The sequence below is a fragment of the Crinia signifera genome, chromosome 8, assembly GCF_055691185.1.
Source record: "Crinia signifera chromosome 8, ASM5569118v1, whole genome shotgun sequence".
Classification (NCBI taxonomy): domain Eukaryota; kingdom Metazoa; phylum Chordata; class Amphibia; order Anura; family Myobatrachidae; genus Crinia; species Crinia signifera.
The window spans coordinates 28,439,581-28,463,412 of record NC_139224.1 but is presented as its reverse complement, the minus strand read 5'-3'; the positions used below and the strand labels follow the sequence as shown (position 1 = coordinate 28,463,412).

General features: G+C 44.9%; 1 protein-coding gene and 1 long non-coding RNA gene across 4 annotated transcripts in view; one reads left to right on the top strand and one right to left on the bottom strand.

Moving 5' to 3' along the window:
- Nucleotides 1-5,846: 5,846 nt before the first annotated feature.
- On the top strand, nt 5,847-13,714 carry LOC146026962 (uncharacterized). The gene is made up of 3 exons (XR_014454598.1): nt 5,847-6,052; nt 9,565-9,633; nt 13,388-13,714. It is a non-coding gene; the product is annotated as an uncharacterized LOC146026962 (long non-coding RNA).
- Nucleotides 13,715-18,560: 4,846 nt separating this feature from the next.
- The window catches only part of PRICKLE2 (prickle planar cell polarity protein 2), a 259,945-nt gene continuing 254,673 nt past the window's right edge, over nt 18,561-23,832 (bottom strand). For all 3 annotated transcript variants that reach the window (XM_083156040.1, XM_083156042.1, XM_083156041.1), the window contains one exon: nt 18,561-22,458. In XM_083156040.1, coding sequence (XP_083012166.1) covers nt 21,602-22,458 — 857 coding nt within the window. In that variant the 3' untranslated portion in view covers nt 18,561-21,601. The remainder of the gene's footprint in view (nt 22,459-23,832) is intronic.

Sequence of the window (23,832 nt, the reverse complement as noted above, 5' to 3'; positions counted from 1 at the left end):
GAATATTAGGTTCATAATTTCACTGTGCTTCGGGGGTCTTGCTAATGCCACATAGCACCCACCATTCATTCCACCAGAATCTGAGCCGCAAAATCCAAAAATCACTCCTTCCCTTCTGAGTCCTGCCATGCACCCAACTGGTATTTTTTGGTCACATGTGAGGCATTGCCGTACTCGGGAGAAATTGGGGCACAGATTTTGGGGTGCTTTGTCTCCTTCATTCCTTGTGAAAATGAAAAATTTTGAGCCAGAACTGCATTTTTGTGTAAAAAAATGTAATTTTTCATGTTCACTGCCCAGTTTTATCAAAATTGGTGAAACCCCTGGGGGTTTGAAATGTACACTATACCCCTAGATGAATTCCCTGAGGGGTGTAGTTTGCAAAATGGGGTCACTTGTGGGGGGGTTCCACTGTATTGGTGCTTTGGGGGTCTTGCTAATGCGACATAGCACCCACCATCATTCCACCAGAATTTGTGCTGCAAAATCCAAATATCACTCCTTCCCTTCTGAGTCCTGCCACTTTTTGGTCACACATGAGGCATTGCCGTACTCGGGAGAAATTGGGGCACAGATTTTGGGGTGCTTTGTCTCCTTCATTCCTTCTGAAAATGAAAAATTTTGAGCCAGAACTGCATTTTTGTGTAAAAAAATGTAATTTTTCATTTTCACTGCCCACTTGTATCAAAATTGGTGAAACCCCTGGGGGTTTGAAATGTACACTATACCCCTAGATGAATTCCCTGAGGGGTGTACTTTGCAAAATGGGGTGACTTGTGGGGGGGTTCCACTGTATTGGTGCAACATAGCACCCACCATTCATTCCACCAGAATCTGTGCTGCAAAATCCAAAAATCACTCCTTCCCTTCTGAGTCCTGCCATGCACCCAACTGGTATTTTTTGGTCACATGTGAGGCATTGCCGTACTCGGGAGAAATTGGGGCACAGATTTTGGGGTGCTTTTTCTCCTTCATACCTTCTGAAAATGAAAAATTTTGAGCCAGAACTGCATTTTTGTGTAAAAAATGTAATTTTTCATGTTCACTGCCCACTTGTATCAAAATTGGTGAAACCCCTGGGGGTTTGAAATGTACACTATACCCCTAGATGAATTCCCTGAGGGGTGTAGTTTGCAAAATGGGGTCACTTGTGGGGGGGTTCCACTGTATTGGTGCTTGGGGGGTCTTGCTAATGCGACATAGCACCCACCAAAATTCCACCAGAATCTGAGCTGCAAAATCCAAAAATCACTCCTTCCCTTTTGAGTCCTGCCATGCACCCAACTGGTATTTTTTGGTCACATGTGAGGCATTGCCGTACTCGGGAGAAATTGGGGCACAGATTTTGGGGTGCTTTTTCTCCTTCATACCTTCTGAAAATGAAAAATTTTGAGCCAGAACTGCATTTTTGTGTAAAAAATGTAATGTTTCATGTTCACTGCCCACTTGTATCAAAATTGGTGAAACCCCTGGGGGTTTGAAATGTACACTATACCCCTAGATGAATTCCCTGAGGGGTGTAGTTTGCAAAATGGGGTCACTTGTGGGGGGGTTCCACTGTATTGGTGCTTGGGGGGTCTTGCTAATGCGACATAGCACCCACCAAAATTCCACCAGAATCTGAGCTGCAAAATCCAAAAATCACTCCTTCCCTTCTGAGTCCTGCCATGCACCCAAATGGTATTTTTTGGTCACATGTGAGGCATTGCCGTACTCGGGAGAAATTGGGGCACAGATTTTGGGGTGCTTTGTCTCCTTCATACCTTCTGAAAATGAAAAATTTTGAGCCAGAACTGCATTTTTGTGTAAAAAAATGTAATTTTTCATTTTCACTGCCCACTTGTATCAAAATTGGTGAAACCCCTGGGGGTTTGAAATGTACACTATACCCCTAGATGAATTCCCTGAGGGGTGTACTTTGCAAAATGGGGTGACTTGTGGGGGGGTTCCACTGTATTGGTGCAACATAGCACCCACCATTCATTCCACCAAAATCTGTGCTGCAAAATCCAAAAATCACTCCTTCCTTTCTGAGTCCTGCCATGCACCCAACTGGTATTTTTTGGTCACATGTGAGGCATTTCCGTACTCGGGAGAAATTGGGGCACAGATTTTGGGGTGCTTTTTCTCCTTCATACCTTCTGAAAATGAAAAATTTTGAGCCAGAACTGCATTTTTGTGTAAAAAAATGTAATTTTTCATTTTCACTGCCCACTTGTATCAAAATTGGTGAAACCCCTGGGGGTTTGAAATGTACACTATACCCCTAGATGAATTCCCTGAGGGGTGTAGTTTTCAAAATGGGGTGACTTGTGGGGGGGTTCCACTGTATTGGTGCTTGGGGGGTCTTGCTAATGCGACATAGCACCCACCAAAATTCCACCAGAATCTGAGCCGCAAAATCCAAAAATCCCTCCTTCCGTTCTGAGTCCTGCCATGCACCCAACTGGTATTTTTTGGTCACATGTGAGGCATTTCCGTACTCGGGAGAAATTGGGGCACATATTTTGGGGTGCTTTTTCTCCTTCATACCTTCTGAAAATGAAAAATTTTGAGCCAGAACTGCATTTTTGTGTAAAAAAATTTAATTTTTCATTTTCACTGCCCACTTGTATCAAAATTGGTGAAACCCCTGGGGGTTTGAAATGTACACTATACCCCTAGATGAATTCCCTGAGGGGTGTACTTTGCAAAATGGGGTGACTTGTGGGGGGGTTCCACTGTATTGGTGCAACATAGCACCCACCATTCATTCCACCAGAATCTGTGCTGCAAAATCCAAAAATCACTCCTTCCCTTCTGAGTCCTGCCATGCACCCAACTGGTATTTTTTGGTCACATGTGAGGCATTTCCGTACTCGGGAGAAATTGGGGCACAGATTTTGGGGTGCTTTTTCTCCTTCATACCTTCTGAAAATGAAAAATTTTGAGCCAGAACTGCATTTTTGTGTAAAAAAATGTAATTTTTCATTTTCACTGCCCACTTGTATCAAAATTGGTGAAACCCCTGGGGGTTTGAAATGTACACTATACCCCTAGATGAATTCCCTGAGGGGTGTAGTTTTCAAAATGGGGTGACTTGTGGGGGGGTTCCACTGTATTGGTGCTTGGGGGGTCTTGCTAATGCGACATAGCACCCACCAAAATTCCACCAGAATCTGAGCTGCAAAATCCAAAAATCACTCCTTCCCTTCTGAGTCCTGCCATGCACCCAACTGGTATTTTTTGGTCACATGTGAGGCATTGCCGTACTCGGGAGAAATTGGGGCACAGATTTTGGGGTGCTTTGTCTCCTTCATACCTTCTGAAAATGACAAATTTGGAGCCAGAACTGTATTTTTGTGTAAAAAAAATAATTTTTCATTTTCACTGCCCAGTTGTACCACAATTGGTGAAACCCCTGGGGGTTTGAAATGTACACTATACCCCTAGATGAATTCCCTGAGGGGTGTAGTTTGCAAAATGGGGTCACTTGTGGGGGGGGTTCCTAACTTTTAGCATCTTATGGTGCCTAGAAACCTACATGGTGCCTAAAAAATAATCTCATAAAAAGGAGGCTCCAAAATCAAGTAGGTGCTCCTTCTATTATGAAGCCTGTGGTTTGGTCACCGTGCACACTAGGGCCACATATAGGATATTTATGAAAACAAAAGAATTGGGGGAATTAATTTTCAGTCACATTTCTCTAGTAAAATGTACTGTGTTCCTTAGAAAAATGTATTAAAATTGCAAATCTGCAAAAAAAAAGAAATTTTGAAATTTCACCTACACTTTGTTTTAATTCCTGTGAAACACCTAAAGGGTTAACAAACTTCCAAAATGCTGTTTTGAATACTGTGAGGGGTGCAGTTTTTGAAATGGCATCATTTATGGGGGTGTCTCACATACAAGTCCCTCAAAGTCACATCAGAACTGAACTGGTCCCTAAAAAAATCAGTGTTTGAAATTTTCTTGAAAATTTGAGAATTTGCTATTCATATTGTAAGCCTCCTAGTTAGGGATGCCAATCCCGGGGCATTTTTTCAATCCCGGGATCCGGGATTGAAAAATGCTCAATCCCGGGATTCCCGGGATCCTGGGATTGGCATCCAAACCAAAAAGCCCATTATTCGCTTTGGACCCACCCCGGCCGACCCGCACATCTACTTACATAAGGGAGCGGGCGGGCGGCCGGGAGTGGGTTTGGAGGTGCACGGTGCCTCCCGGCAAGTGCACCTCCATCGAAGACAGCAGGCAGGTGGGCGGAGGCAGGCTGGCGTGCAGGCGGGCGGCGGAGAAGAGGCGGGCAGGCGGAGGCAGGCCAGCGGGTAGGCGGGCGGTCACTGGTGACGTGTGGCCTGCGCAGCGTGACCTCTACTGTCACGCTACGCAGGCCGCACGCCGGGTCAGCTTACGGGAACAGTCGGGCAGCGTCTGAGCGAGTGCTCAGACGCTGCCCGGCATTAGACTGCGCATGCGCAGTCTAATCCCGAAATCCCGGGATTGGATTCTCCAATCCCGGGATTGAAATCCCGGACTTTTTTAGACCAAATCCCGGGATCCCGCCGATCCCGATCCCGGGATTGGCCACACTACTCCTAGTGTCCCAAAAAATTAAAAGGAAGTTGAAATAATGATGTCAACATAAAGTAGACATATGGTCTATGTTAGTTATTCACTATTTTGAGTGGTAAGATTATTTGTCTCACAAGCAGAAAATTTAACATTTTGCAAATCGCTAAATTTTCCATTTTTTCACGATATTTTGGTATTTTTCACAAAAAACACAGACTGTATCGACCCAAATTTACCACTAATTTGAAGTACAATGTGTCACGAAAAAACAATCTCAAAATCACTGGGATAAGTAAAAGCAAAAAAAAGTTATCCCCACTTAAGTGAGACATGTCAGATTTGAAAAAAAGGGCTCTGTCAGGAACGCAAAAACTGGCTCTGTCAGGAAGGGGTGAGAGATCATTTTATTTGCGCTTATATTAATACTTCTATTGCATAAATCATGTGATTTTAATGCCGTTCAGAATATTTAACCACCAGACAGCGCAAGGTGATAAACTCCCCCCCCCCCCCCCCCCCCCTTTATCATAGGCAAATCTAGAATTATGGTAATGGATGGCCCCAAATACAAATTTATAAGGAGGGTGGAACATTGTGCGGCAAAAAGGGGGCGTGGCCTCATGGGACAGAGGCGTGGCATCACAAAATGGGGCGTGGTATTACACTTTAGACCACACACAGTAATGCCCATTACACATTTCAGCCAACTCCGTAATTACACATAAATCATTACACATAAATCAACATACCGTAATGCCAATTACACATAAGGCCACACACCATAATAAAGGTAAAAAACAGTTACCGAAGTAACTGAAGGGGCGCCTGTGTGAGTTGTTAGTGCCAGCAGCTGTAAAAAAAAGGGATTGTCAGTCCCTATAGAAAAATGTATTGGAAAGGGGGGAGACTGCGCTTTAATTGATGACAGAGTAGGTAAATTAAAAAGCAATTTAATTGTACAATAACACACTAAAAAAAACAAACAAATAATAAAATAGGTACACAATGGTATGGGAAGGGAAGGGGGGGATATAAAAGCTGCATCCACTTATTGTATTGTCACCTTTGAGAGTCCACAGTTCAGTGGTGCGAAGTCCCCAGATGACGAACCGGTTGGGCGTGGCCTAAACTGACAACGCTGTGCTTTTGGAGTTCCTGACCACGGAGGCCCTGGCAGCGGCGAAAAGGCTGGTCCCGGCTATTCAAGTCGTTGGTGCGCCGTGTTGGATATCACTGTGGCAAGCAGTTTGCTGTTATCTATGATCCAATCGACCAGAGTGAGGTAACAACCATCTGAAGGCAAGCCAGCCTATCTAAACACCCACCCGGGGTCACCCAGCGGACTTTTCATTTCCACTTCTGATATTCCAACTGGGAGGAATGCCACCCCCATCATAAAATTGGAGGAAGTACCATCGAAATACCGCTTTGGCCAGGTCTAGAGGCCACATCTTCTCAACCATCTCCTAGTCTCAAACTGAACTGTGGACTCTCAAAGGTGACAATACAATAAGTGGATGCAGCGTTTATATCCCCCCCTTCCCTTCCCATACCATTGTGTACCTATTTTATTATTTGTTTGCTTATTTTAGTGTGTTATTGTACAATTAAATTGCTTTTTAATTTACCTACTCTGTCATCAATTCAAGCGCAGTCTTCCCCCTTTCCACCACACACCATAATGCCTATTACATAGTATATAACAAAACGTTATGCCCATTACATATTTGACACATAAGTGCCGCTTACCTACATGCTCATTGCTAGGGGTTCTTGCTCTATACCAAGGGGGCTTCATGGTCGATGCCAAGGTGGCTTCATGCTCGATCCCATGGGGACATGTTTGTTGCAAAGAGGGAGTGAAATTGCTTATTGCCAAGGGGGGGGGGAGGGAATTGCTCGTTGCCAAGGGGGGAGGGAATTGCTTGTTGCCAAGGGGGGAGGGAATTGCTCGTTGCCAAGGTGGGGAGGGAATTGCTCGTTGCCAAGGTGGGGAGGGTTAGCTCGTTGTCAAGGGGGGGAGGGTTAGCTTGTTGCCAAGGGAGGGAGGGAATTGCTTGTTGTCAAGGTGGGGAGGGTTAGCTCGTTGTCAAGGGGGGAGGGTTAGCTTGATGCCAAGGGGGGAGGGAATTGCTAATTGCCAAGGGGGGAGGCTAATTGCCAAGGGGGGATGGAATTGCTCGTTGCCAAGGGGATCAATATTTTTAGTTCTCGCGCTGGGGTCTGGCAACCAATCAGGAGCTGCTTTCAATACCACCAATGCCGCTCCTGATTGGCTGCCGGCGGTCCAAAGGGAAAACTGAAAATATCAATGCCACTGCTTAGAGACTACAGCAGGGCAGCGCACATCGATCTCCGCCCAGCTGTCATTTCTTTCAATTAGGTGCGTCCAGCAACCAGCGGCGTGAGACCTCCCCCTTGGCAACGAGCAATTCCTTAGCCTAAACAGCCGGGCAGCACACAGATCTCTCTGCCCGGCTGTCATTTCTTTAAATTTTAAGCGGCTGGTGGTCTAATGGGTGGTTCGGTTCCCCCCCTGGACCACCCCTTAGATTCGCCTATGCTCTGTAATACAGAATATTAGATCATGTAGATTTCAATGTATCCTGCGTTGATATAACGAAATTAGCATATATTAAAATAAGGAGGGGAAATGAGAATATTAGCTGTTTGTATCCGTTTGCTGTGTTGTATTAGGAACAAGTGCTGCAGTTTACAGAGAAAGGAAATGTTAGTGTGGGTGAGAGGCAATGGGGGAAATTTACTAAGATATGTATTCTACGTCACATGTGATGTTGCTCTGGGCAACCAATCAGAATCTACTTCTTATTTATTTACCACCCAATTTTGACAGGTTAGTAAAAGGTATATGTGGGAGAAACTTACTAAGATGGGAGTTCTATTTTACATGGGATATTGCTATGGGCAACCAATCAGAATCTGCTCCTTATTTATTTAACACTAGAAGATAACAGATAAATGTCCCCCATATGAGTTGATCCAACTTCAATGGAAACATTGCAGTTACCAAGGACACAGCTAGGTGGCGCTGTGGGAGGGGGCTGGTTCTCAGCACACATGAATGTAATTGCACTGCAGAGCCTAGGCGGGATTGCAGATGCATTGACACAAATTCTGCCTTATATAACACTAATGAGCCACATAGCACAATGATTTGAAAGAATATAAGAGCAAGAGGCCGGTGTCATTGCTGATTTGTCATATTCAGCGGTGGTACATAATAAGGCCTAATACACACAGACGCTTAAAGCAACCGTCCAAAGTGCACTATTAAGAACCTGCTCAAATCTATTTAACTGAGAGTCCAAAACTAATGTAAGTGAATGAACTGTGCAAACACAATTTCTAACAAGAGTTTGTGTCAATTTCAACATTGCCTACGGCGACCGTAACCATTATCGCTCGGTAAAATGCAGCAGAGTTCTGTGGGAAAGCTCATTACGTACACAGGCGCTGTGCTGTAGGCTTTGATTGCTCTGCTAGGAGGGAACGTGAAGTGGAAAGCTTTCTCCTTGCATTTAACAGGTGTGATTCTTTTCAGCATCTGTCTGCAGGGACTGCTAGGTCTGCTCTCGTAGAGACATTGGGGATTATTCTGGTTGGTTTGCAGCCTTGCGAATGGTGGCCGGGCTGCCACCCATATGCCGCATGTGTTCGCCAGCCTGCGGGAGGAACCTCCCACATTATTTTATGGTCGCCAACCATCGAATGATGTGGAAGGCACACGCACATCTAAGGTTGCTCAGAGCAACCTTAGATGTGCGTGGCCATTCTGAAGAATATGGGTAGGCAGCTGACATCCGGTGATGTCAGCTACTCGCCCCTGACGCCCACGACTTCCATGGAAATGGCCATGAAACACTGGGCATTCCCATGGGCAAGTCCTCTGGCCTGCCGCCCCATGCCCCCCCCCTTCATCGGCCGCAATGTTGGTTGCGTGCACCCAACAAACAATCTCAGAAATGCGCATTGCAAAAACCTCACGCTCGCATGCCAAGTCGCATGCGAGCGAACAGACCGGAATAAGGTCCATTGTGATGGGAAAAGATGTCAGCATCACAAACCTGATAACACGCCCACAGTGATGTCAGCATCACAAACCTGATAACACGCCCACAGTGATGTCAGCATCACAAACCTGATAACACGCCCACAGTGATGTCAGCATCACAAACCTGATAACACCCCCACAGTGATGTCAGCATCACAAACCTGATAACACGCCCACAGTGATGTCAGCATCACAAACCTGATAACACGCCCACAGTGATGTCAGCATCACAAACCTGATAACACGCCCACAGTGATGTCAGCATCACAAACCTGATAACACGCCCACAGTGATGTCAGCATCACAAAACTGATAACACGCCCACAGTGATGTCAGCATCACAAACCTGATAACACGCCCACAGTGATGTCAGCATCACAAACCTGATAACACCCCCACAGTGATGTCAGCATCACAAACCTGATAACACCCCCACAGTGATGTCAGCATCACAAACCTGATAACACGCCCACAGTGATGTCAGCATCACAAACCTGATAACACCCCCACAGTGATGTCAGCATCACAAACCTGATAACACGCCCACAGTGATGTCAGCATCACAAACCTGATAACACGCCCACAGTGATGTCAGCATCACAAACCTGATAACACGCCCACAGTGATGTCAGCATCACAAACCTGATAACACGCCCACAGTGATGTCAGCATCACAAACCTGATAACACGCCCACAGTGATGTCAGCATCACAAACCTGATAACACGCCCACAGTTTGCTAGTACTATATTAAAGGGCCGTGAACTAATTTATATATTTTTCTATGTATTTCATGGATTTTTGTTCTGATATTATTGGCTGAGGCTACGTACTGCCGGCTACCTGCTTATTGTAATGACGCACCTGGCTTTCTGCATGTACAGGTCATTATACCTTTTCTTTTACATAAGTATTTGTGCTTCTATTCTCCTCTCCTAGATATTATTCCGTGACACTGTACAGGCGATTCATCTATGCAGCACTTGGCAGAATGTCTCTTGAATTACGGTAGATTAAAAAGGAACAAATATAAGGTCTGATACAGCTTTGTTAGTAAAGCAAGGAAAAAAAGCACATAACTTGGTAAAACCATGTTGCACTGCAGGTGGGGCAGATTAGTATGTAACGTGTGCAGAGAGTTAAGCTGTGTACACACGGAGCAATATGATCGCTGGCAATATATTGCTTAGCAATCATATTGCTCAGTGTTTTCCGTTTTCATCAGCGACCAGAGAAATGGGGAGCGCGCACCCGGCGATTTATCGCCGGTGCACACATCAATCGCTGGCAATATGGTCACTCAGCGATTTTATGCCCCTGTGTACGCACCTTTAGATTTGGGTGAGGTAGTTTGTTTCTGTGCGGGGAAAATAATGGCCAAATGATAGAAAACTGACAAAAACTGTTGTGCAGACAAATTGATTAAATCAAATGGATTGAAATAATTGATCTGAATAAATGTTTTTGTCCATTTTCCAGTGTATGGGAGCAAATAGACAAATGTCATTTTCTCTCATATATTACCAGATTATTGCTCCAAACAGTCAACTAGTTGGATTGTTGGACATATTGGGCCAAATGTAATAGGAAGTGAGAATCAGAAATTGAGAGATTTTCCCTATTTTATTAAAGCGGCAATCAGTTACATGGCAAAATCAACCTGTTTTTTCAGTGTAAATGATTGCTGCTTTAAAAAAAAAAGGTAAAACTCTCTCACTTCCCATTACATTTGTCCCATAATCCTTTGGTGTATTGCCAACTTTTCATACTGCTTTCACATTGCCTAAACCAGGGGTGTCCAAACTTATTGCGACGAGGGCCAGATTTGGTGAAGTGTAAATGTGTGGGGGCCGACCATTCAGCCTGACATTCTTTGAATCATTAATCACATCAGAATGGTCCCCCACTCTGCCCCTATTCACTGTATGTCCCCCAGCCTGCCCCTTCACTGTATTTCCCCCAGCCTGCCCCCATTCACTGTATGTCCCCCAGCCTGCCCCTCCTTCACTGTATGTCCCCCATTCACTGTATGTTCCCCACTCTGCACCCATTCACTCTGTCCCCCAGCCTCCCCCCTTCTCTTAATGCCCATCAGTGCCTCCATTCATTGTATGTCCCCAAGCCTGATCCTTCTTCACTGTATGACTCCCATTCTCTGTATGACCCCCATTCACTATGTACCCCACTCACTGTATGTCCCCCAGCCTACCCCTGCTCCACCTTTTCTGAATGGCCATCACTGCCTCCATTCACTGTATGTCCCCCAGCCTGACCCTCCTTCACTGTATGTCCCCCACTCTGCCCCCTCCCTTCTCTGTATGTTTCCCAGCCCCTTGTGTGAGCCAGAGGAAGGAGAGGCAAAGCAGGAACTGCAAGGACAGGAGATGCTTGGGCTCCCGGTGCTGCCCTCCTCCACTCTGCATGTTACGTGAGCAAGCTTCCCCCTTTCTGCCCCCTCCCCAAACACTGCTGTCACTGTGAATGTGGAGTAGGGTGATATACGATTGCAGCAGCAGGGATAGGACCCCAAACACAACTGACTGTGATGGCCGGCACCTCCTCAGTGCAGCAGACAGCAAGGTAAAGGCGCGCTCGCCGGGGCCCCACCTTTAGTGTCCTGTGCTGTGCTTCCCACATCTGATGCTCTGCCCGCTTCCAGCTGGAGGCTGCGGGCCGCTTGAAATGACAGGACGGGCCGCAATTGGCCCCCGGGCCTGACTTTGGGCATGCCTGGCCTAAACGTTTCAGACCTGGTATTTCAAAACGGTATTTAAAACGGGTCTGAGTCACTAAACCCCTTTCCCATTGCAGGTGAAAACCGTTTTAAATAGCATGTAATAACATTCACACATTCAACCCGTTTAATGCCCAAGGACCATGTTTCAAGCCATAGAAATAGAGCCGTTCACACATCAAAAACGGCTCTGAAATGGCTAGAGCACTGCTTTTTAACCACTTTAGAAATACCGGTATTTCTTAAACTGGTATAGCACCCTGGAGCTTTTACACTGCAGATCTACCCGTTTTAAAAGGCAAAAAAATAGCAATATACCGTTTAAGAGCTGCAGTGTGAGAGGGGTATCAGTTGAATGTAGTCTCCATTATAATAAATGAGGATTATGGTTTGATCATATGTAGCATAGCATTGTAGAGTTTGGCTGTGTTGGCGTCACCTTCAGACATTTCAGACTGTTCTAGGTACAGATGGGGCATCTGTCATTTAGCTGGCGGCTGGTGATAGAATCGCCAACCGCCAGCCCCCACCGGAAGGGGGCACTCACGCACGAGACGCTCGCGTACCCCTGTTCTGATGGAGCTCTCCGCTGGTCCTCCGAAGCTCCCCGCACCCCCCCTAACCCTGCCCGTCTCCCTGAAGCGGAGACGGGCAGGGATTCTGCTGCCCGCCACCAAGTCAGTTCCTGCCATTTTTCAAATACAGCCTGGGAGGTAACAGTTAGAAGCTGGTTAGCATACTTCCCAACTGTCCAATTCACATAAAAGTGGCCGTGATCACGGAATATCTGCTGTGTGCACACGTGGCATCATGTGGCATCAGTGCGGGTAGGAGAGCCGGGGCTGGCCAGTGTGTGTTGGGGATTCCCACAAAAAGTAGAAAAAAAGTTGTTTTTATGCCAAGCCATGCTCCCTCCACCCAAGGCTACGTCCACCCCTTCCGTGGCCCCAGCCCTTTTTCAGACACAGAACTGCCTCCTGCACACCAGGCCCCGATTTCTGGATAACCAAAGTTGGGAGGCATGGGTTAGTACATTAGCTCTCTCTAAGCCTTGAAAAATCGAACTCCATATCTCATTCTTCCTTTAATACAGTGTGCTGTTTGTGTTTTACTGCAGCTGTCTGTGGTGGCTCTTACTTCTGTGGAGAAGCGGGGCTGCCGTGATGCCGGCCCTCCCCCTCCGCTACCGCCCCTGCCTACCATTGCCTACTGGTTCCCGCTGCCGCTCCTGGCTCTATTGTTGTCGTGGCACCGGCGCTTCTGCAGCAGTCCATTGTAGCATATTCAGGGGTCCAGCGCATGCGCAACATAGTCCTCGGTACTACGCATGCGCACAACCCATTTTTTGTGGGCTCCCCGCGCAGCAGCCCATGGAGGCATCCCGGAGGGAGGGAACACCTCCCAATGGGATTTGCTTTGGATGACGGGCAGGTCAGAAAGCCAGTCACAGTGAAGCCAGTGCAGTCTCACAGACTGCATCTGGCTTCACAAAGTGGCAGATTTTACCTGGAGGAGGGGCTGCAGCCTTGCAGTCCATAGGTAAAAACTGCCACTGGTGCAGACCTAACAACTGCTCCATTTCTAGGAATCTTTCCCACAGTCCAAGCTGCAGGACCATTGAGTGGTTGTGTATACAGCAGGAAAGGTAGGTTTGGAACAGCTGAGCACTACACCCACCCATGTGACATAACCCTCTGCAGCAACGTGAACTGCCATAGATCTGGACTGTAAAATATTGGGAGATTTCTTCTCACTGTTACTGTCCCCATCACCTTCTATAATGGTGGATCAACCTTTTAAAATGAGGTGAACCCCCAAAAAAATTCATTATACATATTTTATTATTGTTTGCTTTTTTTCATCTGTTTTGTTTAAAATTACCATAGTTGCTAAAATGTTCTTGGACAGGATGCAAGAAAATCCAAGAATTTGTTCCACTGCGCATATAAGTATATTAACATCTAATACTATCCAGCTCAATATGGTTTTCATTATTTGCAACCTTTTACTTCCTCAATATATCTGCAGCACCATCTGAATATGATTTCCCAGCTTGAACTCATACTGAATCAGCCCTTGAACTCTCTGGCAGTGGTCATGTGACAAGCATCTCCGCCATGACACACATTTCTGAGGGTACGCACATCGCTGCCGGCATGCCCGGGATTCCTTCAGTAGCTTTTCCAGCATCACACGCCATCAATCTCTACAGATCTGTCTTCATCTGTTCTTCATTGAAGAGGTCGGGAACCCTTTGAGCATCTTCTTGATTTCAACTCAAATTTTTGAGAAATCTTTTTCATCTCATTTCTATGTAAGGGGATGAGGACAATACAGGAACAAAGAATGCTATATCCAGATAAAAGGCAAGCAGATAAAGAGTTATTCTTCCTGGTACTTATGTAATACATAGTGGCATCTATATTTACATAAATACTTTTAGGTAATAGACAAAATATATAGCCACTAATAAAAAAGTTGCTCAACAGCCTAAGTAAAACTTCAACCTACTGCCCCTCCCCCCCCCCCACTGCCACCAATACCAACTTTCTAGTCCCTCAAGTATAAATGTGGAGGTTATAGATTATAAGCTTGTAAACAGGGCCCTCCTACCTCTATATTGGTCTGTACTACTACCCAGTTTGTTTTATTACTGTTGTTTCCAATGGGTGTGGTATGGGGGGCCAACAGTCGGGATTCCAACAGTCAGTATACTGACATCAGTATCCCGACCACCAGCACTCTGGATCCCAATGAGGGAGAATAGTCCCTGTCAATTGGGCATGTAAACAGTCGGAATTCCGATGTTGGAGTACTGCTAGTCAGCCTGTCATCCGGCACTCGTTTCCAGTTGTAAAACAATACAATATTCTGCACCATGGGGGTTATTCTGATTCACTCGGAAAGGCACAATCACTCTCTAATGGACAAAACCATATGCACTGCAGGTGGGGCTGACGTAACATGTGCAGAGAGAGTTAGATTTGGGTGGGGGGTGTACTTCAAACTGATATCTATATTGCAGTGTAAAAATAAAGCAGCCAGTATTTACCCTGCACAGAAACAATAAAACACCCAAATCTAACTCTCTCTCTGCACATGTTACATCAGCCCCACCTGCCGTGCATATGGTTTTGTCCATTAGAGAGTGATTGTGCCTTTCCGAGTGAATCAGAATAACCCCCTATGTAAGGAACTGTAAACAAATAAATAAAGTTGTGTCTTAGAAGTTCCAGAGTTACCACCTGAATTAAGTACAACAAGAATGTCTTCCTCAGAGACATCCTTAATTTTGTGATAGGCACACTCGGTGGTTAAGAAAATAAAAGCCCACCAGACCGAAAGAGTGATAGAGGCAGTCTAGGAGCAATGGTCCCAGAGGACTGGGGGAGTGTAAGTGAAATTAATTTATTCATCCATTTCCCCTAATTATCATCTGAAACAGTGTGAACAGAATGAATTACACGTGGTCAAGAAATGTGGTCACCCAAGCATCACACCCATATGTCGAACAATTCCAAACCACATTTATATGGAGTTTGTATCCCCTACGTCAGTGGTTCCCAACCTGTGGTACGCGTACCCCTGGGGGTATGCGTCCACCTGCTCGGGGGTACGCGGCGGCCCGGCCAGTAATGGCAGCAGTCAGATAGGTTGCTGGAGGGGAGGAGAGTGCATTGCACATCTCTCCTACCCCTCAGTGTGCTTCCCTGTGACTGAGCCAATCAGAAGCCGGCCCGCAAACTTTGATTGGCGGGCAGCCCAGTCACAGTGAAGGGAAGGAGAGATACGCAGTGTGCTGTACTCTCCTTCCCTGAGAGAAGCAGCGGTGGCAGCTACACGGCAGGGGCACACTGGACTGTCCTCTCCCCAGCAGCAACATCAATGGTGAGTGTGCTGCTGCTGGGAAATACTATGGGGGCATTGCTGGCACTGTGGGGCATACTTGTTACTGGCACTGTGGGGCATTGCTGGCACTGTGGGGCATTGCTGGCACTGTGGGGCATACTTGATGCTGGCACTGTGGGGCATTGCTGGCACTGTGGGGCATACTTGTTGCTGGCACTGTGGGGCATACTTGTTGCTGGCACTGTGGGGCATTGCTGGCACTGTGGGGCATACTTGTTGCTGGCACTATGGGGGCATACTTGTTGCTGGCACTGTAGGGGCATTGTTGGCACTGTGGGCGCATACCCAGTACCAAGGGGTCATACCGGGCACCGTGGTGGCATTCCCGTTTCTGGCACTGTGGGGGCATACCTGGCACCATTGGAGCATATGTGTATCTGGCACTATAGGAAGGCTAACGTGATCCGTTGGAATGTCTGTTGCTTCAGTAATAGAGATTTGACAGTGTTCTGTTATTTTATATGCTGTCCGCAGAATGGGCTGAGCTTATATTGTGGTCAAGTGGTTGCACTTTTTTTTTTCTCGTCATTGCCAGTATGACTTGCCCCTGTTAAGCCACACCCCTTTTAGACCACGCCCCCTAAAATTTCACAAGGGGGTACTCATAAATGAAAAGCCTAATCAAGGGGTACGGGAGACAAAAAAGGTTGGGAACCACTGCCCTACGCTATGATGTCTTCCGGGAGGGATTTTCATTAGATTTTGGGTATGTATCCATTAAGCCACAAGAGATTGGACATGGGTGTTGAGGTGATCAGGCTTGGCTGGCATTCTAATGCATACCAAAGTTGTTTAATGGTGTGGAGGTCAGGGCTCCATGCAAGACAGTCAAGTTCCTCCACATAATGCTTGGGAAGCCATTTTTCAATGCGTGCCATGCTGAGACGAGGGCCTTTCCCATTCTGATTGTGCAAACATTTAATTAGAATGTCATTGTAGGCTGTAGCCATGGCATTTACATTCACTGGCACTAATTATTTCCCTTTTGGCCAAGACCATTATTCCACTACCACCCGACTGTACAGAGAGCGTTATCCTGTAATTTGCTATACCCAGGTCCATCTGTCAGGACTGCTATTGAAGTGTAGAATGTCACCCCAGAGAACGCTCTACTCCAGTCGATGGCATTGAGAATCTTATTTATGTCTGATCGCCCATGGAAAACAAATCCTGATGAATGGTTCTAGAGCTGACGAGGGTTCCAAAGGCAGCTTGGAAGTCAGTAGTGCCTGTTACATCTGAGGACAGAGGGATGTTTTTTGCTTCAAAATTAAGCTGTCCCATTCATGGAGCTTATACAGCCTTCTGCTTCAAGGCTGACACTTCGCACTGACAACACTTATAGCAATCGAGAAAGTTCTAGCAGTGCATAATATTGACAAACTGACTTGCTAGGAAGATGACAGCCTATGACAGTGCCACATTTAAAGTCCATGTGGTGTTCAGTACAACCTATTCTACTCACGGTTCTGGAAGTTGCATGGCTGTACGCTGTGGTGAGTGTGTGCACCTGTTAGTAATGGGCGTACCTGAAATAGCCAATTAGAAGGGGTGTCCATATACATTTGTTTATATATCTTGACAACTCTAGTCCACTTTATGCTGGGCTCTGACAGACCTGATTCTCATGATATACACTAGCGCAATTCCCACATATATAAGCATTTGTGAAATACATCCGTATATTAGCTGCCTACTGACCCCATCCCTTGTAGGTGTATTACGGCTCAATTTGGCAGCGTTTTATGATGCACCTATCACTATGGAGTTCTGTGACCCTGATATGGATCTGTTTGAGTCAGGGGCGTTTAAAGAGAGGAGGAGGTCCGGGTGCAGCATTTCCGGCCCGGCCCCCTCCTCTCTGCCGGGAGTAAGAGAAGTCTGAGCACAAGACTGCTCAGACCCTCCTACGCATGCGCAGATCTCCAGGAAACATGGCGTGGTGGACATTTTTCCCTCGATTTCCGCATTAGAAGCAGTGAAGACACTGAGCACCAGGCTCCAATGCGCATGCGCAGATTGCTGGAAAAATAGCACCGCGCCCATTTTTCTGGTGATTTCTGCAGCGCTACTGCCTTCAACACAGGACTACAGAGGATATAAAAAAATGGGTTCTGTGTGGGACTAAGGGTCCTGTGTGCACTGGACACGGGGATATTCTGATTCAATCGGAAAGGCACAATCAATTTCTAATGGACAAAACCATGTGCACTGCTGGGGCTGATGTAACATGTGCAGAGAGAGTTAGATTTGGGTGGGGTTTGTACTTCCAACCTATCTATATTGCAGTGTCAAAATAAAGCAGCCAGTATTTCCCCTGCATAAAAACAATAAAACACCCAAATCTAACTCTCTCTGCACATGTTACATCAGCCCCACCTGCAGTGCATATGGATTTGTCCATGAGAGACTGATTGTGCCTTTCAGAGTGAATCAGAATACCCCCCACACTGGATCCATTATAGATACGCCACTGGCTTGAGTGTATCCTTGTATATTGTATATTTATAGCATGAAGCGAGATCCAAAATTGACCCTTTTACTTGATAATTAGCGATAATTTGAAAACTGGGCCTCATGCAACGGTAGTTGTACATGCGCTCAGGTGTCGACATTGACACGTAAAAGTGAGAAACTCATGCCAATCATTTGCTTGTGTCGACATGTTTCCAGTGTTGACCATTTTGTGTTGATCTAATATACACCAACCCAGCAAGATAATGGTGCTTCCCTAAATGGAAACAATGAAAATTATCAGGACCGAATCAAAATCCATTGAATGAAGTTTTCTTCTTTATTAGAATAGCGATTACATATCAGTTTGACCCAGCAAAGTAAGTGCTAATGTGAGGGTGTGTATAGAATTCCTTAGCTTTCATAGTACATCACTTAAATTATTATTATTTTTTTGAGCCGTTGTGTCATCGGTATGGCACGTCTTCAGCCTGTCCTTAAACATAGACAATCAGCAAAGTATTGAATTCACCTCTCTACTTTTTTTTCTTAAATGACCTCAAGTGACCCCTGTAAAAAAATATTCCTGTTAGGAGCTTTAAATAGTTTTTGGACACTTGAGGAGTAAATGAAAATACACCAGCTGTATCAGAGAACGGTCATTATCTTTTTAATCCTTCTAAATTCAAAATCTTCCATCCCGGTAATCCCTAAAACGGAATTGAAATACAAAATAAACAAACAACAAAAAAATAATTCAGAATCCTGTTGCCAGGAAATGAGACCAGTACCGCTTACAAGACGTAACTTGGAAATAAATACACATCAGACGCTGTCGTTGGTTTTATCAAGGACAATATGTTTTAATATTTAAATCTGAACAGCAAATGATGTTGAACACCTTGAAGATAACACAAGATAATGCAGTTCAAAAGCATATAAAGCTAAACGCATGAGTTCAGTACAACTATGCACAAAATACTCCCAAATGCTTGTTCTGACCCCTGTGGGATGAGACAGGGAAGACCCCCTTTGTACAAAGCAGCAATGATCCATTCACTCGTACAGTAAATGAAAGCGGATTAAATATCTCAATTCACGGAGCATAGAACAATTCACGAGTTGATGCAGATTAAACAGAACGGCACCATTTGCAATTTCAGCTTTTAAACAACCACTTGAAATTCAACATTGTAAAACTACTGTACATAAATGTCATGATATCCTATATCGGGGTTTGGTTCCAGCAAAGGTTGCTGTAAACATGGGCAATGAGCAACCTTTGAGTACACTATGGATCAGTTGTGGAACTCGGGGGAAATCCAAGCCGTAGGAATGAGCTTGTTAAGAACGGGACCTTGCGTCCTAGACAGCAGTTGTTACTGCAGATGCCAGTAAGTTTGGAAATGTTCACAGTTGCTGTAGGAGCTCTCGGAGTGGTCAGTCTCCGGGAAACCACTCCCATTGCATGTTGGCAATGTCTAGATGGAATTATATGGCTTTGTGTATATATATATATATTACTACAACATCCCTGTTTTGTTATAGGTAAAGTGACCATGGTCTAACTTTCTGCAAGCATGTCCTAGGAGAACCCTTGCCGCGTTTAAGCAATAAGAGGTGTGGCCTAGGAGAACTATGCTCTAATGTATTAAAAATATAAGGAGGTACTGTACTGTATGTGCATATGAAGTTGGGTTCATGCCATCCGCGGCAGATAAGGCACTTGGGCAGTTACCCTGGGCCTGGGGATCATACTGGTAAAAACCCATCCTTCCTCTTTTAAACTCAGTGGTACAAGCATAATTTGAACAAGAGATAAAGAAGCGAGCGTGGGGCTGAGGACCGATGTTTATTCTAATAAACTTGCTCAGATGTTGGGCAGATGTTCTTGATATTTATTGCAAAATTCTTGAGGCTTGTTTGGTAAACTAAATATGTGCGGGTGCTGTGTTCTAACCATGATTTATGAGTGTTCTGGAGTGAATATAATAAATGTAGTGTTTTATTGATCACACATGAAATCGTGTATATATAGATCGGGGGCTCGAAGAATATGCAGCCCCCGCCCGGGGCCAATGGTAGATTCAATGGGCCACATGTTGCGATCCTGGAGTCCGATTAGCTCTCCTTCTATATTTAACAGATTCTAGCCCGGATTGTCAATTCACGCACGACTGCATTGTTTTATAAACTTGACATAAAGATTTATTTATAGTGTCAGAACTGACACTATAATGACTTGCCAGAATAAAGGACTTTTGGATGTTACTAGTTGTCTCCATCATGAGGATCCCTAGACTTACTCGAGAAATATGGACATTATAAAGAGCGAGCGATTGCTGAATTGCTATTTCAGTAGCATTTAATGACAACTCTGCCTAAAAGTAAAAATGTGTTGTGTTCAATAGGTTAGTCAATAATACTGAATACTTCTTTCCAAGAGATTTTGGCAACCCCCTCCCTATATGAACAGTTTGCCCCCACCGCAGTTTGAACAGGTAGAGTGTACTTGATGTCCTCATTACAGAATTTATCTTTCCCATAAATGGAAAGTTTGTGAATGAGGAGTATGGACAATACTGCTGTGTTGGAGACAGGTAAGTTGCAGAAGAAGCGAGGAGACCACTTGTGGACCACTACTAATGTCAGCAGAAACTGACTGGTTCACCGGTGGATTGGTGGTATCCACTGCGAGTCTGTGCGAACTGGGACAATGTTTGGAGGCCTCTAGCCTATACAGTATGTGCGTGCGACTCTAAGCATTGTCCTGACATACTGTAAATGGACTTGCAGCAGGTGAAAATAGCCACCAGTCCACTTCATGGACATCAACTAACCCATTGAATTGTGGGAAATACTCAGTCTTATTAAATAATTAACTCAACTTTTGATCAAAGCTGTGGTGAAAAAGTTGCTTCTCAACAGATAAACGGGCGGATAGGTGATGTAAGTACTCACGACTTCTTCACCAAGCAGATGTATTTGTTCTTGATGACCACTTTATATACACTGGAATAAAATGCGAGCAAACTTTGGTATATTAGTTTAGAACTTTGCCTGAATTGAACTTTGCTGCATAATTTTATTCTTTAAAAGGAAAATAAAACCTATTTCTGTAAGGTGCTTGCTTTGACATATCATACCTACCAAAGAAAACTCTGGACGGGGTAAAGAACAGGATTCATTGGACTATTGCTTGACCATTGATTTTGAAAGTGGTAACGGTACAGGGTTAGAAAGGTATAAATCACACAATCTACAGAAGGAAACAGCAGTTTGGAATTCAAACCAACCAGACGTTTGTTTATGATCTGGGCATGCGGATCCGTTATATCTATGTTTCTAAAACATATAGACTCAATTTGATATTACAAAATACAAAAATAGTTTATCAGAACTTTCATTTACATTCCATTTACAATGAGTGCTTAAATAACTTAAAACGTTAGCATTGTCTGAGAATTAAAATACTTGCAAAGTATGAAGAGGAGGAGAAAAATGAGAAGTAATGAGCGCAGAGTCTGTAGTAAGGGAATGGGCTCAAGCAGCGTACTGTACGTCTGGGTACGGCATACATTCATAACTAGAGCGTAATCCCTAGTTGGAACAAAAGCAAGGCAGTATTTTTATTTTTTTGGCGGACAGAACTATTGAGGAAATAAAGTGAAATGTGCAATAAAACCCAATATTCACTATATCAACAATCATGACTATTTACCAAATCTATAATTCAGTCTCAGATTGCACACACTCATCATGAGTGAGACCTACATGGTCTTCATTTCCCTTTGCTATAAAACAAGGATGCTCAAAATATGGACCAGTCCACAGGGGTAGGTAATTTACATGGTAAAACAGGGGTCCTGGCAGCCAACACTAGGAAATAATGCAATTTTTGCTCTTCCTCCTTTTCCTGCTATGCAACTGTCCTCGTCCACCGAGAGTGGAAGACTTGGGTATCCCACCGGAGCATTGGCCGTACTGATGGATAAGGTCCTCGCTGGTCACATATCTCAGGCGGGTAGGCTGCGGAATTGGTTCTCCTAAGAAATATCCTTCATTGTCTGACTCAGAAGAGGATGAGCAGGTGGAGCACCAATCATATTCATTCATCTGTTGGCCCCAGATGTGGTTTTGCAGAGCAAGATCAGAGGCAGTCCTTTGATACCGGTTGTACATTTCTCTTCTGAGGACTTGATCCATCTGATCTCTTCCTCCTCTTTGTTGCATAAAACGCTCATAATCCTCTCTGGCTCTCAAGAGCGGTTTTTCTTTCATTTTACTGCACTGCTCGGTAGCCAGATGAAGAGCATTATCGGACCGAGAACGTCTAGACCTCCTTGGCCGATGATGTCGATACTGTGGATCATTATCTCGCGATTGAGTTCTCCTCCTTGTCCTTTCGCTCATGGGTGTCTTCATATTACCCTGGCCAGGCATCGGAGTCATGCCATTGTCAAACTGAAATGATTGGTGCATTCTTGCATGGGGTGGCAGGTCCCTGTATTTGCCTGGGTTGGCCAGATCACCAAGGTTATGGGTCATATCTTGATACTGTTGTGCGGATAGAAGACTCCGGACAGACTCCACACTGCGGAACTGCGAAGAGGAGTTGAGCGTCCCCATGTTGCTCAGCTTTTCTGAAACATTCATTCCAGAATCTTTGCTCAAATCTGGCATTGAAAACCGAGAGAGATGTTCCTGACGTTTGGGCCCGCCGTCCATAGACGCACCTTATAAAAGAAAAAGAAGCATCATTAATACATGTCTCCATGAATATTAATGCATGTCATGTAGCGTAAATACAATTACTGGACAGACTATTAGTTCATTACTGGAATAAGAATAGGTTCATGCAGTCTACATTTAAATGTATTCGTTCGGGAGTCAGTCAGAGGAACATCTAGTAAATGTTTTCATCTCAGTAAGTCTGCCTTCAATGTTGTTATTTCAAACCGTCTATACTCCATAGTAATGCATTGCCTATGGAATACTAGGAGGGAGAAGTATCAAATCTTCTACAGGGGGAGACTAAAAGCTTGGACATAATAAAAGGGCCTTATTCAGACCTAGGTGTATACTCGCAGCCTAGAGAACAGGTCCATGTTCTGTATGAGAACACATCCCCTGCCATGCGACCAAAGGGAAATCATTTGAGAGTCACCGACTATCGAAAGATTTTTTTCTACCCTTCAGAAATAAAAGTCTGTCTGAACTAAGTTTGATATCCGCCATAGATGGGTGTAAAGCGTTTTCATGGGAAAAGTTAAGGCGGTAGCACAGGGGGTCTGTATATGTGCATATTTGCGCATGCGCAGATCCCCAAAATCGGAAACGGGGGTCCGAATGAGGCCGAAAGTATCAATCGATCAGCTGCTGTCATTTTTAAACCACAGCTTATACAATGACAGAAGCGGATTGCACTTTTGCTGTTGGTACTTTATCTCTCTCCACGCTTTGATGAATTCACACCCCTCGTATCAGATTTTGGTTATCATTTTGTAGAATGTCCACAATAATATAATGAAAGGAACGTAGAGAGAAGAGACCTCATTATTAGTAAATAAGAATAATATGTGTACAGTGCTTGTATAGATTTCTGTAAGTGGAAAGAACGGATTGATATCTGTGTTTCTTGAAAAAGTAAGCTGTGATCCTAATTCAGCGTGGATCGCTTAATAGAGAAAAAAAAACAGTTGCCTGCAATCACAAAGCCACCACCCAATCCGAAAAAAGTAACCGCCCCTTTCAAAATTGTGAATGCAACACAAATCCATTCACAAAAACTGAAACATTGACCAGTTTCTTCCATCTGCGCCAGTCTGCAAAAGAATGCGTCGAGCAGTGGTCATCAATGACATCAGAGCCTCGCGCAGAGAAAATGCCTTGTACCACCCCTAAATGCCTGATTCCTTGTCATGCAAACTGCGACTGCTGTGTGTACAGATATTTATTCGCTAATTGCAGCCCTGTTTGCGTAATGCGAACGTTGCGCACACGCAGTTGTTTGTTAATCGAACAGATTAGCAATCCATGGCTGAATAAGGCCCTTTATCTGGTGTTCCTCCACCATGGGGTATGACATGAAGGATTTGGAGTAGGTTAAA